Raw genomic sequence first — 18412 nt, 5'->3', positions numbered from 1 at the left:
ATAATTGTTCAACCTATTTTAGAACTGACACTATCAATTTGCTTTCAACCTAACATGACTCACTCATGCAGAGTATAACAGCCTTTGTAAATGTCCTTCTTCTTGTCATCTTTCTAGTCTGTGCACCAGGATAAACGAACCGCAGGCGTTAAACATCCTATTGTGTTTTTGACAAACTGCCATGATTCTTAATAATTTACACCTGCTTATTGCAAGAATCCCTTCAGTGATCCTATGCTAGAAATAAAAACCATCCTCTCCCCCCTCTTTTTGTTTTCCAGATTTTCCGCAGAGCAGACAAAAACGGTGAGTAAACAGTACATAATATGCTTGGTGATGAATAATTTGTCACAATGCATGCTTGTTATTTCTCCACATCCTTCCACTTGTTATTATGCCCCAAACAATCTGGATGGAGAAAAAAAAAGGGGGGGGGGGGGGAATTTGCATGAATGACTCTTCAAGTGAATCTTCTTTCCTCTGCATGCTTGAATAAGTTTTTCCACCCAATTAAAATTATTCTGAGATTCTGGATTGTAGCCCAAACTTGGAAGAACATGCCACACAAAATAAAGCTTCTTCCTGTCAAACTGCATTGTTTGGGTGCTGCGGGTGCTGTTTACAAATTATTATGAGTCATGTTAACACAGCCGCAGCCAAGATATTTTTTCTAGCAACAAATTTATTGCCAAATGCGTACAGGATAGACTTCGTATTTCAAGAGTTGGACATCTGTACACATACCTATGTCTGTGTCATAATCAGTTGTTTGTTTTACTCATTTTACCTCATGGTAATGGCACAGTCTACCAAGAACTGTGCTACTTCACAATGATACTGTAGCTCCATACTCACTGTCGGTTAGCCGGATCAGTTTGGTCTGAATGCACAGTGAATGCACCTGTAGATGCCTCCTACGTCACACTGTATAGGGCTCTTAAGGGCACCTTGGGTTTGTAAAATTTGGCAGTGAGAAGCTATAAGCATTGCAAGCGCTTACTGTAGTTGTTATTTGTGCCAGTAGCCCCGGGAGACTCCAGCATTAATGCATCAATATTATTGGTGCGTGATGTTTAATGCATTCAGCTAATTTTAATGAAATTACTTTTTGTTGTACAGACTTCCCCCTCAGATTGGTTCATTATAGTTTTCATGAGCAATTTTCAGGAAATTAGATTGAAGTGAAGCTGTAGCTTATGCAGTATTTGCTCTGGGATTATTAATAAATTAAGTAAACAGACAAAGATGACTGCAAAAGCGGCTGCCGTGTCTCTTGTATGTGTGTATGTCTCTTGTATTACACCAGAGACTTGTTTTGTTGAGAAAAAAATATTTTGTGATTTTGCTAAACTGATATTTGTCATTGTGTCAGATGCAATTTTTCTTTTTTTCATTGAGACACAAAATGATCCATTTTTATTTTGTGATTGCTTTTGACAGTGCAACAGAAGGCACGCATTTCTTAGTGTGCAAAGAGAGAACGCTTTTAGATTTAAGATTTATTTACAGAAGAAAATACGTAAAAAGACTGGCTCACATCAACATCTACCATACTGGGATGCATCTTGGCATGTATTAAGTGCACAATCGATAATTTTAGGAAAGGCAAAGTTCTGATGGGTCAGCATTTACATTTTTTAGGCCCTAAAAGTGAAAACATAAATAATAATAATAAGAAGAAGAAGAAGAAGAACTGTCCTCTTTTTATGCTCCAACAAAGCTTTATTTCTTTTTGTTAAATCATCTTTGTGTTTTTAAATAAACAGAACATTGAGACCAATGGAGTCATCTCAGTAATATATATTTTGTAAATTAGGTCAATCTAGTTATTTCATATCCCTTTCTTAAGCTACTCCCTGATTATTGCCCAATAATCAGGGAGTAGCTTAGAGTTTGGAGTCCAAGCTCTAAATAAATTTGTCATGGATGTTGAGGTAATTTGATGCAGGACCTCCAACAGTCAGCCTTGGTAGAGAAATTAGATAAATATTATAATAACAAACAAATGACTAATTTCCAGCTAAAGATTCTCCTCGAGAGTAAGCATGCTGTTAACCACTGTATCTCGTTTCTCTTGTGTTATCATGAAAGGACCTTTGGCTTCCTATCTTACTTTAATTTTCATGCTTTGCTTTTCAGTTTTTAAAGAGCTCTTTAAAATTATCATGAATTTCTATCTCAGTTGTGACTGAAATGCATTTCTACTTTATGTAGTTTTTTTACATTTAACTTTTTCAAGGGAGTTACTTATTCAAACATTTTTGTTATCAGAAATATGTCTACTTACTAAATGGTTTTGAACATTAAGGACTGCACATTTAGTCTGACCTATAATCAGGTTCAAAAGGTAAACTTTTGCTTGTCTGTTAACATCTCATACTCGGTTTTCTTTTTCTTTACCTCAATTCCAAATATCTTCTTCTGTTTTTGAAATGAAATCAATTGAATAGTCTTGGGTATATATTCATTTTTATTGTATGTATTTTATTGTTTTCAATATAGTACAGTATAGCATAGGATAGGATAGGCTAGGATAATTCCATCCATAATGTAAAATAATACCATTCATCTAACAGAATCAAATGCTTTTTGGCATATAGATTGTCACCAGAGCCCTATGATTGAGGAAAAAAACACATGTACAGCAGGTTCAGCACCCTTACTGCTCTGTAAGAGAGATATATTTATTTCTAACATCAGATGAAATAACATGCCAAAGCAAATCAAGAAGAAGTGCACATCAGTAGGACATTATTGCGTATACAGGGTCTACCTCCACACAACAATTACTTCTCAGCAGCTCTTAACAATCTCCTATGACAGGAATTTGACATTATGAATTGTTCTGTTGCTTCCAGCCAAATGTATTCTCTGTTTCGTTATAATGACAGAAAAACTCAAAGAAAATATTCTCTCCTACAACCCCTGCTAGTTATTTTTCATTAGTAATTGAAATATAAATCCCACTGGAATTAGGCGAAGAATATAATATGATGACACCGTCAGAATGCACTGAATAATAGAAACGTGGTAGTTACTAAGCACGTCCTGTCTTGGTAAAACTTATAAAGTGTTACTATGGTTATAGTAACAATGATGGATAATAAACTTGAGTAAATAGTTATTAGAATGTCTCTGTGTAAATATCTAAAAAATATTAGCAATATTATAATTTATGTTTAGTTTTGTCTTGGATGTATAATAAATGTACAATATTATTCAATAACTTATATATAGTGTCTTGTGTCATAGCTCATATGGTATAACAATTGTATTTCGATCACACCTGCTGATACAACCTTTTATATAGTATATTTTTATATACTATGCGTTATGTATTTGTTTACAGTTGAGGTGTATTTTAACCCACACCATGATCTTTCCTGGAAGTTAAAAACTAGTTTCTGTGCATATGAAGTGAATAATAGAAAATGAGAATAAATGGTTAAAAAGAGCTAAAATGAGACCGAATATTGGGCACGTTTTGGTTAGACAGAAACCAGATTTAATGAAAAACAAAATCCGAAAGTAGCTCGACATTTCAAGCAGTTACTCCTAGTTAAACAGTATGCTGTAAAGACTTTGAAGCTATATATATAAATAAATAAAACTTTCTCTCCATTACTACTCCGGAAAAGAATAATTTATGGACCTTAATTTGGAATAGCTTAGACAGCTATTCCAAATTAAGGTCCATAAGAGAAAAAAATCTTATAGTTTTTAACTTAAGTTAAAATCATGATTCAAAAGTTTTATACTGCAACTGCATCCTGCTTTTAATGACTACTCTGAGACCAATGTGCATGAAATCCTAAGAATAATTTAAATAACCCCAGCTTTTCTTATGAAAAAATGTTATTTCTCCATATTCAGCAGATCACACTTGCAGTGTTATGACTGAAGATGAAACCTCATCTTTCTTCTAACATCTGCTCTGTGGTGGATAAGACCTGTCAGCGTTATGTTATTACTGAAGTGGAGAATCAATAGGTTGTTTGTTCTAAAAGCAACTTAAGTTGGAATATGGAAGATATAGAGCAGCTTTAGACTTTCTCACAGGTGGCCAGGTGGAACACATCCTAAGTAGAGCATTTGTGCTAAGAATACCAGAATCTGTAACGATGCGGGCATTTTAGTGCATAGAAGTTTACCAAAAGGAATCAAGACCCATCTTTCCTCGTAATGCTTGTTGCTATTGAAGTGATGCATTCATGGGGAATTTATAAACCTCTTAGGAGAGTCTGCAATGGGACTAACCTTTGGAAAGATATGAATGTGCCCTACTTTGTGCCCTACTTTACAGGACGTACTCACTTTCATGTTCTTGTTTACTCTTGCCTTGTGAACACTTTGTTATAGTAATCTGACTTTTATAAACTAAAGTAAAGAGAAAATGTTATATATGATCAGGCCGTGTCCCATTAGCTTTTTTTTTTTTTTTTTAAAAGCAGCACTTTCTTTCTTTGGAAACATGTTTTTTTTTACATCTTGAAACTCCTAAGTGATTTTTCTTTCTAATGAAGAACAATATATGCATATTGCTTTTGCCCCAACCGTCAGCATGATTTAAAGCCGCTTCCTTCTATAATGGAATTTTCTCTACGACGGAGTGTTAAATGGAGGCTTTGGCTATTTAAATTTTGGTTCACTTTAAAGGGTTGTTTTACACGCTCAGCTTCAAATATTCCCCTCCACATCTCTGTTCAACACATTTGTTGTTTTCAAATGAAACAGCTGCACTGACAACTGCTTCGGTGATAAATGGTTAGAGTGTGGGTTCGGGTCGGGTAATGCCCATCCTTTTTACGATTCTCCCTTGTCAGCAAGTTGTAATCCTTGCATAGTTTCCATGTAGTCTTTTTGTCCTTACTTTCTGAACAGAAATGTCTTATTTTAAAAACACCCTGACTACACGAATAAAAAGTTAAAAGTATCATGCCTCATGTAAAATGCATCGAAGGTATTTTGTCTGTTTCAGGCAGCTCGTGTGTTCTTTAAAACCAGGTCAAAAAACACGCAGACAGTGATTCATTTTGCAGACTGTGGTTTCAATTATTCAACATCAAAGTCATTGTTTGTTCTCTGAAAGTTTGTTCTCTGAAAGCATTTCTGGACTGGCTGCTGTAAAATCGCATTAACTTCACATTATCTGGAAACATGACCATTACAAAGCCTCAGAAGTCATGTTTTTTAGGAAGGGAGATCTGCTTAGACACCGTATATGCCAGTGGGCCATGCGTGATTTATTAATTTAAGGACATCAGCTGATACTTGGTTTGTGAATGTTTAGTAGCTAGAGACTGTAGCTGATCTAGGAACAACCTCCTTCTAAACGTCAGTAAGACAAAGGAGTTGATAGTGGACTTCAGCACTAAGCAGGAGAGGAACTACCAGACCCCTGTCATCAACGAGTGCCCAGTGGAGAGAGTGGACAGCTTCAAATACCTCGGCGTTCACATCACACAGGACCTGTCATGGTCCTGTCACATCAACACTGTGATGAAAAAGGCCCGACAGCGTCTCTACCACCTCAGACGCTTGAGAGACTTCCGACTGAACTCCAAGGTGCTCAGGAACTTTTACTCGTGCACCATAGAGAGCATCCTGACGGGAAACATCTCAACCTGGTTCGGGAACAGCACCATGCAGGACAGACACACCATCACATAGTACTGACCCACACATATGGTTCTTACACACACACTGGACATTCTGGACTTTGTTTACACTAATTCGATTAGATGCGTGGTCATCTAATCGAATCACTTCATCACTAAATCACTTTAAGCATATTTGCACTGCACAAGACGCTTACAAATGTGGATTGCACAACACTGGACATTATATTTCTTCATTTCCATTTAATACTTGTACAGCTGCTGTTATTGTATATATATGTTTATATTTCTTCATACATTCTTATATATTTCTATACTGTGTATTTGTGTATTTTGCTGTACAGTTATTTTATTTTCAACTTTAATTTATATATTTTATCTTATTCTTTCCCAGTTAAATTTACCCTTCATTCTAATCTGTTGTTGTACAGTTATTTCATTTTTAACTTTAATTTTTATATTTTATTTTATTCCTTCCTAGTTAAATTTACCCTTTTTAATTTTCATATTTATTTCCTATCTTATTCATAGCCTTTTTTTTCCTTTAGGTCACGAGCAGTTGTGTAAGCCTTTCACTGCATATCGTACTGTGTATGACTGTGTATGTGACAAATAAAATTTGAATTTGATTTGATTTGATCTAATAGGACTGTAGAGGATGAAAAGAGCAAATGGAAGTCAGTGGCATTTTAGTGCGCCCCTTTCTGTTATATAAAACTCAACACTGATTAATGGCTGGAAGACTTCATTCATTTTAGTGGTGATGCTAATTTAAACTAGGTTATACTGTATGTACTCATGTAAAATGCAGTTCACATAGTTTATTCTCCCACGAGGAGGGGAAGAGAAGACATTTCCTTCAATACTTCCTGCTCTTTAAGTGATCTCAAGGCAAACAATGCAACTGTATAATGTATCATAATTGATCAACATCATTTTAGAGTAACACTTGGCTGTACAAGAATTTCCCATTTTAGAAATAAGTGCTCCAGCATCCACTGTTCTCATCTTTACATCCATCAGAGGAGATGGATGTGTCAGATATGAGGATGGAACCAGATGTTTCCTGACGCTTAGACATATTTTTTTAATCTTTTGATGTCTTCTGTCAGGATTATTACGGATTTTTTAATTAATTTAATGCTGCAAACATAGCTGTAATGTAAACATGCAAATCTGCATGTTTTTACAACTTATACTCCTTATGTCTCCTAAGACAGGTCAAAAAGTCAAGGTAGTGCTGTTCCCTGGGTCAGGATGTCATTGACATCAACTCAAAGCCTTTGAAAAATGATGATGTTCAGGCTTGTGTATTTGTCTGGGTTTTTTCCTTTATGATAGAGACATTTAACCCAGAAATGTCAAAATGAACAGAGGAGACTGCTACTTGCTGTCAATTGGCAATCAAATGGAGAAGTGTTGCTGCTGATCCTTGTTGCTGTGTGTCTTGTTTGGCACTCCATGAAGAGGAATCTTTCCGAGTACAGCGCTGTGACATGTGGCAGGATCTACAGTCTCTGGGTCAACATACTGAGCACAGACGGCATTAAATTATAAGGAAATTGCATAAAGTATATATAAGTGGAACAGCACATATGTCTATTAAAATCTATTAAAAGAAGGCCAGCTTTTAATATGTCATGCTTTTTTTCTAACCAAGAAAACATCAATCACTCTTTCAACATGCACATCAACTAAAATGTGATTTTTAATATGAATTAAAAATTGTCCAAGATACTAGTACATGTGTGGTGATCCAAATGATTTATAGTACGTAAGAGTTCTTTGTATTTTGACAGAGAAAACAAAGGCAGTGAAAGAGACTGGAAAAAACAAAAGACACTTTTTGTGTGACAAAGAAGATTTGATTTTTATTCGAAAAAAAATGTGGGCCAAAGTGGCGAGAGCAGCTTGTTGTCTGGACCAACACATTACACATTCTGGTCAGAGGTAATGTTGAACAGTGTCAGTATGGGTCCACTTGAACAGATGGTCTTCCAGCTTGCCCTTGAATTGCCAGCTTTGCTGAGCCAACCAAGTGGAATGGCATATTAAACCACTCTCCTTTTGCCTTGTCTTTGCATAGACAGGGTTTGATTACTCAGGGGGTTAGAAGCCAAATTTTAAAAGTGTGAAAGTGTGAGTTTCGTAGCTGCCCTGATTTTGCCCTGATATGACTCTCTGTGCAAAAAACTGTCTATTTGGTGGATTTACCAACCTCATATCCATACTTATTTGTGCATATGACTGTCTTAGCTGTATTTCATCATTCTTTATTGTAATGTTACTCAGTTGCATTGATTAATTATGTCTCCAACTCCTTCGAGTATACTTTTGCTTCCCTTTTTAGGTAAATATGCCTAGTCTATTTATTCAGCTGCACTTAAAAACATCTAGCAGCTTCTTTCTGGCAGGCTAACTGCTGACTGATCTGTGTAATCTGTGCTTGCAGACTGATTTATAATAGGCTCACGAAGGAACACTTCTTCACAGATGACAACCAAGCCATTTATCATCTGCTATTGATTTTCCTGTGCATTGTCACAAAAATCTGTGCTCACTGTTAACTAGTCTGAGCAGAATGAGAAAAAATTCAATGTGCTCACCATCTGTAGTGCTTTTACATTTATATTTTGTGGAACACTTATGCATAGTATTAGAATTTAGTTTTTATCTGTTAGAACATTCATATTTGTTTTGTTTTTTTTGCTTTTTACAGACACGCGTCATATTTACATGTTTAAATAAGTGACAATTCTTTTCAAATATGACTTATTACTTTATCAACAATCCAAGCCATTATATATATATATATATATATATATATATATATATATATATATATATATATATATATATATATATATATATATATTAGGGGTGCAACGATACACAAAATTCACAGTTCGGTTCGGTTCGATACTTTGGTGTCACGGTTCGATATTTTTTCGATACAAAAAAAATGTTCATGCCTTTTTAATTTGTCATTTATTAAAATTATAAATATATATTTTAACTCAAAAGTACAGTTTTTAAATTTAACCCTAACCCTTGTGCGTGTTTTTTATTTTGACAGCGAATGCGCACCTGCGGACCACTTATGTGCAGCCCTGGTTATTTAGCTCGTCATATTGCAGCCACAGAAATTCTTTTGTCCATGAAACCATAAAGCTGCACTTTCTTTTTGCCTTATAGTCTGATTTGTCATAACTTCTCCGTTTTGTGGTAAGCTCTTCTTTGGCTGTCACTTCTTCACACTGACCTGTCTTATTTGGCTCAGCAGAACTAAAATATATATCTGTCTGTGAAGGTTCTCAGTCATCCAGGTCATCGTAGTCAAATATAAATCCTGCTGCTTTTACACACACACTCACATAAGCTCAGCGATTCTCTGCGCGATCAACCTCTCACATGTTTAAGCTGCGGGAGATTTCACTTGTCATGTTTGCATAGTAAGCTAACGATTAATAAGACGATGTCAGAGGAATTGGTGCACAAATTATCATCACTCACAGATCAGTGCTGTCGCTCTCTATACACAGTTCGCGCGATTGCAAAGTGAAAGCAAAAAAACAAGCGCAAATTCAAACGCGATTTCAATATGTCACATATTGACAGTGGCTCACCGATGCCAATGACATAATTACCCAGCTACATTTCTGAAAGAATGCAAAAGCATTGACATAAATTTTTCCTTCCTACAATAGCCCGACGGGCAGGGAAGAGATAGATTTTGGTAGCCCGACTGAAAAAAATCGCTAGCTCCAGGACGTTGGGCTAGCGATATTGCGAGCCCTGTATCTGATTGAGGAATCACTCATCTTTGGAAAAGAGAGTTTATTACAGAGAAATGGCTCTTTCCAAAATAAAAGCTATACTATCCGCTTCTTCTGGGCTATATTATCAGCAGCATATTAAACAGCTGTCTAAATGACTCGGCTAAAGTTAGCAGCATGCTTGCTTGTTTTTTTTCTGCTTCCACTTGTCTTTGCACTAGGATGATGTCGGCGTAAATGTGCAGTCATATTCGTTGTGTTCCCGCTAGTGCTTTCAGGTTAATCTCGTTGAAATGACCTTAACGCCACAACACGGCAAATCTCCGTTAACGCCTGTGCATGGGGCTAGACGGCCAACACGTTAACGAGCTAACTGCGCTAACACACTAGTTCCCACCCATGTAATTAAGCATTGCATGGCACATCCAACATACTGTTTTACTTTAGTCCATGACTGGCTTACCTTCAGGGTCATACGTCACATGAAAATCAAAATAATTCCAAACGCCAGATCTGAATGAGGGTGGGGGAGGTCCATGTTGTAAGGAGAGCTTAACTTCTGTCTCGCTAGCTTGCCCTGCGCTCTTCCTTCTGACGATGCTGTCTGTGTTGAGCGCTCAGTGAATCTGCGTTCGACTACTCCGCCTAGGCTGCACTGTCGACCCTAGGCGGAGTAGTCAAACGCAGATTCACTGAGCGCTCAACACAGACAGCATAGTCAGAAGGAAAGTTGATAAAATAAATTACAAATTTTGTATTGTTCGATACATATGCGTACCGAACCGAAAGCACTGTATCGAACGGTTCAATATCGATACGAATATCGTTGCACCCCTAAGATAGATAGATAGATAGATAGATAGATAGATAGATAGATATTGAAATATTTTGTCAGTTAATTCCAAGAAAATAAGATGTTTTATTACTTTTTAGTCATTCAGTTCATTTTTTTTTGTTTTCTTTATGCATATTATCATTAATATGAAAGGTTGCAGCTGTGGTAGTTACAAAACAATACTGACTTTCCAGCATAGCAGAAAAGCAGAAAAGGGCTACAGAAGCTCTTGAGCCTTTACACTGAGATTAAAAGGGAATTAAATGGAATAGTTTCCAGAACTAAGTACCACATGTGTAATGAGTTATGTAAAAAGTCCAAGCTAAGATAGGTGGTAGTGTCTTATCCAGCATGTAAACACATCCAAGTACGATGCAATCAGGTGGCTCAATTTTCTCTTTAATGTTAGGCAAGATGTTTCTCCTGAGTTTAGTATTACTGAAACTAAGATTTGGTAGAAGCAAGAGCACAGAAACAAGAAATCATTCAAGCAAGAAGAAAAAAAATGTAATATACATGTTATACACGTAACCACTAGTGAGCCTATCATCTTATAACTGTTGATACAAGGCTGCCTGTCGACTTTGTGCAGTAAACTTTCTTTCTGTTTCAGATGATGGCAAGTTGTCATTTGAAGAGTTTAATACTTACTTTGCTGATGGGATCCTGACTACTGAGGAGCTACAGGAGCTTTTCTATTCCATAGATGGCCAACAGAATAAGTGAGTTTTTGACCTAGTGTTATATTTAATAGATTCTCTCTCGTAAACTTTGTGCTTTTACCTTTTAAAGAGGGCAAAATAAAAGCATGCTTAAAGGCAGTGTTAATGTGTTCTTTTCAAGTCACCAGCCACAGATTAAATGTCTCACAGCTGGAGGGAGGTCCTCGGTAAACTCAACTCAAGCAGAATTGATGTTTACCCCCTCCTTTGGACATAAAATACTGTGGGCTAAACCAGCTACTTCAAAACCTAGACTACTTCCCTGAAATTACAATCAAGGAAATCAGCCTCAGGATAGCTGCTGAAATCACCGCACTGCAGTGAACGCTTAACTCTTTTAGCCACAGAGGAAAAGACCATTTCTCCCCTGCCATGTTGTATTTAATGTATCTAAGTCTGATCCTTACCTAAAGCCAGTGTGTTTTATTGCCTTTGGCAGATCAGGTATTTGTATTCATGAGGCATTTTGCAACTTTTCTTCTGTGCCAACACTGAGGCTTAACAAGGTTTCAAAATCTTTGTATAAGCTCAGGTGATATAACAAATTAACCATGATTGGTAAATCACTGAAATGCATCAGTAGGCCCAGTCTCACACACAAAAGCAGACTGGAATAGATGCATATGTATTTTGGGGGGGGGGGGTTTCTTCCTTTTTTGCATCTAACTAGTTTGGCTACAGTAACCACTCTGTATTTATTTTTGTTGTGGTGCCAGTTCTTCCATCACTGTGTGATAAATTGCTTTTGAACATGCTGCTAGGCTAGTATTGCCGCTGTGATGAGAAACAATAGCCTCGAGACCTCTCTAACCACCCTCCAAGCTTTGAGGCAGTTGGCATGAACTGTGCTCTGATGTCTAATTAAAGGTTTTTCTTATTCTCAATATAACAATACAGTTAATGGAGTGGTGATAGGAAGAACGTGTTTTACCTGTATATGCTTGATAATGCTTAAAGTTATGCAGAAAATGCTGGAACTGAAAGCAAAGGGAAAAGAATGATCACATTAGCTATATCTTAATAGCCTAAAAGAGAGATATGTGGGAGCTCATTGTCACCATCCAAATGCAGATTTGTAACAGCAACTGCCAAAAAGGCATTTGTTTTTGTTGTCTGCAGGAGCTGTGTGAGCATTATAATAATGCAGCTATTTACCAGCTTCACTTCCAGTTTGATTCAGTCTTTAAAATGTCATTAAAACAACAGGGGAATTTTTCACATAGTAATGGTAGTAGTAATGGTCTTTATCAAAGAGAATAATTTCTCATCAAATGTAAACCCTTCTGCTACGAAAAGTAAACAAAGACGTATTTATTGCAATGTTTTTACCACTGTGGGAGAAGTAAAACAGACAATGGTCTAACATTTTAAATAATGATAAAATGCAGAAGACATCATTTCTAAGGAGAATAAACATTTCAGGTTAACATGCTGCGCACAAGTGTGATTTATATGGTTTTAACACTTTAACAAGTCTTGTGTATGTCTTTATATGACAACACTGTTATCATATTAACTATATTCACACATAGTCACACCAAACCTCTCAAGCAGAAATGAAGAGCTACATAACTTTGAATTTTCCTAATTAACTCTCAGTATCTTCCCTGCTTCTCTCTTATGTTCTGCTCTGCAGCAATCTGGACACTGACAAGCTATCAGGTTGGTTGGAGCGTGCTTACTCTGATTTCTGTACAACTCCTATCATAAAAGTTACTGTCATAAGTGCTTGTGTTACCCTATCCTTAGATTCTTTTTTTAATTATTATTAGTGTTCATGAGTAACTTCATAGCAACAGTTTAAAAACTCTGGGAAATTTGCATTTTCAAATGAAAGCATTGTATAAAGTTAGAGGCAGCAGGTTTTGCTGTGTTTTCTGCGCACGCCAAACAAGCAACACAACTAAATTATATATCAAAAGCATTTGTGATTTAGTTTGATTTGAATGTGTCGTCTGACATGTTTAGGTACTGCTGAGCAAAATCTGGTAAAAAGTCATGTTTCCCTATTGGTAGACTTCTTGTGTGGAAAGTCAACCAGGTGCTGGTTTCCTAAAATTTACAGACATACAGTAAGAGTCATATCGATATTGTTATATAGTATACACAGTAGTAGTGATATATATAGTAGTGATCTATTGGCCTATTTTTTTAATCATTTTAAAAAATACATGTGTGTCAGATGACCTGAATAAAGTTAAGAACTAGGACAGAGACCGGTAAATATGACTTGTACCCAGAATAAAACTTCTGCATAATTTATTGAATGGGAATGGCATCTTTTGCATCTGACATCAACAGAAGTTGACTGTTTTTCCATAACAGAATGCTTCTTTTATCTCATATGTAGTTCAGTGAACATCTGTCAGCCACTGCTCTATGTTCTTTAGACCAAATTGTTTCTGATTAACGGTTTAAAATTCAGTAATGCAACATAAATGAATGTAACTGAGGGGAGTGTAAAGGCTGCCACCAATCCATTCACCTTGGATCACATTGTTAACTGTGTGTCATGTCACTCGTACTCTTAGCTAGTGTAAAATCAAGTTTTTAATTAAGAATCAAGAGCTAATTACTATTGAGCTTTTTCTTTGCTTTACTCTTGCTCTATCATATATAATTTGGTGAACCTTCCTCGCACAGCCTTTTTACCGTGACACTTTAAATAAGCCTCGGTACACTGCTTTTGCAGTTACGTGAGCTCATTTGTGACATAAACATTAAAATGTGTAGGAGTTTCTTTATAGCAGTCGGTGCTGTCTGGTGTGAAATGAATCTTCACGCTTGCTATCATTAACACTACAAGAGTGAATGAGATATCTTATAACACTGCCTTATTAAAATTAGTAAAGAAAAAACCCTCAATTTCATGAAACGGGGAGCGCTAAGTGTTGCTGACGTATTGTGCATTCATTATATTCTCACTCCTGTAGTCGTCGTCGTCTCTTAATTGGAGTCTGTCATGGCAACATATTAGAGCTTGTCTCCAACTTTTAAACGTTAAAATTAATGTTTGATGACTATTCATGTTCATAGTCCGTGATTGCAATAACACTGACAGGTTTTTTTTGCTATTCCCTGTTAGACTATTTTTCTCAGCACCTTGGAGAGTATCTTAATGTCCTTTCAGCTCTGGAGAGCCTGAATATTGCCATCTTAAAGGCAATGGATAAAACTAAAGAGGTAAGAATTCACCAAAGCACTTGAAGACTCTGAAAGCTATACTATGAACCATTTAGTTTTATGTGAATCTGTCTTAATTTTGGCAGACCACATGGCCACCACTCGCTAGCTCTGAATTCAACAGACTATTGAAATGACTGCACTATTCTCAAATTGGAAGTTGGGCTTCACACAGACTTTGTACTTGAGAGCTGGCAGGTTGGATGTAGTCTCAAATGTAATACATGCACCATGCAGGTAATAGCAAGAAAAACTGAGGGCTGAAAGCAGTTATTTTTTATCAATTCAGATGATTCACACTGACTTACATCACCTGTGGTCTCGTTATCCTTGGTCCCACTTTGGAAAATACCGCCAAACCCCGAAACACAAAAATGTTGAATGAGTCGGTGAACGGATATTTACCTGTTAACGCTTACCAAATTTTATGTAACAAGGTTAGGACACTTTGACGGGGTTTATCCTATCTCCTATTAAAACCTCAAACTGAGTCTTCACCTTATAATATACTGATTTGCATTATGGGGACATTTCTTTACCTTAAAGGAGGTGGGCCTACATAACGTGAGTATCCAAACCAATCCCCACAATGTAAGTAATACAAGTAGACACAGACACGCTCACCAAGTTAGGTTTTTTTGTGCTATAAATCTCCTGTGTTTAGTTTTGTGCTGATTCTTGTCTATTAGAGGAAGCCCCCGTGTACACAGATGGAGCCACTGCTGCACTAAGTCTCCCAGAAGTGATGAATTAACAAAAGAGGGACAAAAAAAAATATTTCAGGCAGGGATGGGCTGGGAAATAAATCAGATGGGGAGTTTGACCCAAGAATGACTTAATACGTTCTGCACAAAACACAGCAGTGTTGTCTCAATATCCTAACTATAAATGAGTCACAGATATCCTATATAACACAATAATCTACCCGATACTTTGGACACAACTGTGATGCTGTTTCTGTTTATTAACTTGTCTGTCAAAGCTACAGCGTGTACTGCACCAGCATTAACATGTAACTAAAATCGTTGACTTGACTTCCCCTTGTTACTGCTTGCCCTTTTTTTTACTCCAGGGAACTTCTTAACATTTCTGTTCCTGTCCAGCAGCACAGCACTTTTGGTCCTTTTTGCTGCAGCAATTACTGCTCCCACTGCTAAAGCTGCAGATGGAAAAAAACCACTGATTAGTATTTAAGCCAGCAGTCTGCCCACCTATGTACTGCGGGTCCCATGGGCCTTGATTGTGTTCAGTCCAAGCAGAAGAATCAATCCACATAATCAGTCTTATTTTTAACAATTATAGTATGCTTGATTTTAAGAAAGTAGCTTCCTTAAGTGCACATTCTCTTCCTGAGCATTAAATGAGGAGACTGGTAAATTGTGTGAGTGGTTAATGAGAAACTGCTGCAGGAAGAAGATGTTTTGATGTACCTTAGTGCTTAGACTAGAGCAACAGGAAGAAGGTAGTCTGGTTGTGTGCGATGGTTTTTAGTTTTCTGGTTATACTAGATTAATAAGAGATAGAGACAGAGATAGAGCAGGAAGGCAATTCTCCATGAAGAGGAAGAAGCACAAGCCATGACTTTACTTGAGAGATTTTGTTGTTTTTAATACTTGGCCTGACTGCAGAGATGTTCTGTGTTTATTAGGTAAAACAACCACACATGCCATAATCAGGAATCATGCACAGCACCAGTTTCTTGTAGTGTCACCAAGTGACACTGCAAAATTATGCAAAAAGAAGCTTTGCAAAGTCCTGAGTAGCACCAATGGACTATCAGTGCAGTGCAATCCCATGACCTTAAGTCTTGTTCAGTCTGCAATTTTCAGTCCTAACTGCTACAAATATTCTCTTGATACTCCTGATGTCCCACGGTGTGTGTGTCCCAAAAACCTCATGTAATAATATGTACCGGTTTGGCACAGCCTAGCATTTCTGTACCTGTTTATTATGTTGCTCAACTAGAGCTGACAAAATGTTTTAAAAGTGCTTGAGGATTTTTTGAGGTAACAGCTATGAATCAGGGATTTAAAGTTTAATAGGAGTTGATAAATGAGAAGAGTGGAGGAAATGTGTTCTGAATAATTATGGAACCTGCCTTAATTAGATCACCTACCTCCTCTATTTGGCCTCTTCTTTAAAGCTGTTGAAGTGGGTAAACCCCTAGAGGATTGTGCAGTCACTGGTTAGCAGCTGTGGTCTGTCAGTGCTTTGGACTGCTAATCCCATGATGCTTTTTCAGTAGAGGCTCGTCATCGCAAGTTTTGACAATGAGCTATGCAATGTTACTTCACTCGCACATTGCGTGACTATGTCTCCTTTGAGAATGCGTAATCACATTTGTGTTTTGGGGACATGAGCAGCAATTATGTCTCCTATTAAAGTTCTTCCACCTTGGAATTTGAATACGCACTTCTGAATAATGTATGTGTTCTGAGAATTAATTAGCCCATTTAATTGCAGCTGTCACACATTTCACAAGTGCCTGCAGTTGTTTTGGAGAAGTTATCACATGATCGCTCTCTCTCCTTCTCTGTGGTGTGTCTTGTCTCAGAGCTGCTTTTCCTTTCTTTGCGCTTTGGTTTGAGCAGTTTGTCCTTTAACCCTTTGTTCTGTTTGTCGCTCTCTTTCTCAGGAGTACCAAGGTGCCAGCGTGTTGGGTCAGTTTGTCACCAGATTCATGCTAAGGGAGACATCCAGTCAGCTGCTTTCTTTACAGAGGTCCCTGCAGTGTGCCATGGAGGCTGTGGAAGAGCAGAGCAGCCCTGCCCCGTTAGTACACTATGTGATACAGTATTTTGTGTTTTCTGTTATTTGTTACATTTTATTCAACACTGTTTACATACTATTAAAGTCTTAGTCGTAATTTAAGTAGAGAACTTATGAGCAACAGCATTTCTGATGACTGGTGCTGTAATGCTAAACTCAGGTATAAGGATTACCTTGTGGTTTTTTTTCATAGATGCTGTTCTAATGAAAATTTAGAATTTTTAACTCAACTTTACTTTACAACTTTAAAATTCTGCTGCAACACTGCACAGAAAGGGAGTACAGTCATGCTTTTCTATGCTGCATATATTTTAAATGTAATTTCACTGTTGTAAATCTTTAATTCCAGTTAATTAAGGCTTCTGCTTCTACTTTTATATGTAGATTGGAACATGGTCAGTGGTTTAGGTATGACAGAGTTGTCAGAATTAGTCCTCTTTTGTTGCCCACTGGATGGACTTGCAAAGTATGTAGAAACACAGTGCATACTTTCGAGAGTGACACTGTATTTTGTACCAAGTATTTTATTGCAGAGTGGATCACACTATGAGAATTGTTGTCTGAACTGTTAATTACATGTGAGCCAGAAGCCTGAAGCATCATTAGTTATAAAAGCGCATTACTTTTTTCCTCTCACTTACCACAACACATAGAAGCTGCTTGAGCCGAGGGGACGTGCTGATGCTTCTCTTTGATTTTTCAGATTTTAGAATTTGTTGCGCTTGCATCATTCTTATGATGTTCCTCGGCTGTTTTTTAAGAATGATTTTTACACTAAAGGAAAGGAGAACATTTAAAGGTTTTTTTGTTTGTGTTTTGTTTTTCTTAATGCAGTGGTTAAATAAGTTCAGCCCAACTGAGATGTGCAGCAGACAGTCCAAACTAAAATGAATAAAACACATCTAAGAACTCATTCCAGTCTATACAGTGTGGTAATGATGGATCTAACAGAGGAAATGCTGCATATATGTTCATACTGCTTAGTGAGGTGTGGTATAAGCCAGCGTGTTTGTTAGCTGAAGGAGAAAAATGACTCATGCTGGAGGGATGATTTCTCTGCTAGACTTTGCATTCTGTCGTACCATGATGCTCTGTGTAATTTAATATAATAATCCTATATTTTTATATACAGTGCACCATAATAACTCAGAATGTTTTTCTCTCTTTAATCATTCAACAATGTTTTACTAATATCTCACTTTATAATCTCTCTTTAAAAAATATTCAACCACAGCATTTCAAGACTACTACTGCTAATGCAAACTGCTTCAAGAAATACACACATACTATTTTTTAATTGTGTCAACAGAAAACTTCCATAATTCATTATTAGCACAACCAGGTATGAAAAAAACAGTTAGCATTGGTCTAAGCAATACTTTTAAGCAAGAAATTCACTTAATCAATGCTGTATCATGAAGCTTTCTTTCAAGACATGCCTTTGAGCAGAAAGCTTTGAATTTACTGTATTCTCACAGGCTTTCAAACAGATGCCTCACTAATAGGTAG

At 36.9% G+C, this 18412-nt stretch overlaps 1 protein-coding gene across 1 annotated transcript in view; it reads left to right on the top strand.

Annotated features, from left to right (window-relative positions):
- necab3 (N-terminal EF-hand calcium binding protein 3) overlaps positions 1 to 18412 on the top strand; it is a 42430-nt gene that overhangs the window by 4909 nt on the left and 19109 nt on the right. The window contains exons 2-6 of the mRNA XM_082533776.1: positions 282 to 306; positions 10843 to 10951; positions 12588 to 12613; positions 14037 to 14134; positions 16770 to 16906. Of these exons, the coding sequence (XP_082389902.1) occupies positions 282 to 306; positions 10843 to 10951; positions 12588 to 12613; positions 14037 to 14134; positions 16770 to 16906 (395 nt within the window). The remainder of the gene's footprint in view (positions 1 to 281; positions 307 to 10842; positions 10952 to 12587; positions 12614 to 14036; positions 14135 to 16769; positions 16907 to 18412) is intronic.

Source organism: Aulonocara stuartgranti, assembly GCF_965226115.1.
Source record: "Aulonocara stuartgranti genome assembly, chromosome: 5".
NCBI lineage: Eukaryota > Metazoa > Chordata > Actinopteri > Cichliformes > Cichlidae > Aulonocara > Aulonocara stuartgranti.
Note: the sequence above shows the minus strand (reverse complement) of the source record. Positions and strands in the feature narration are given on the sequence as shown.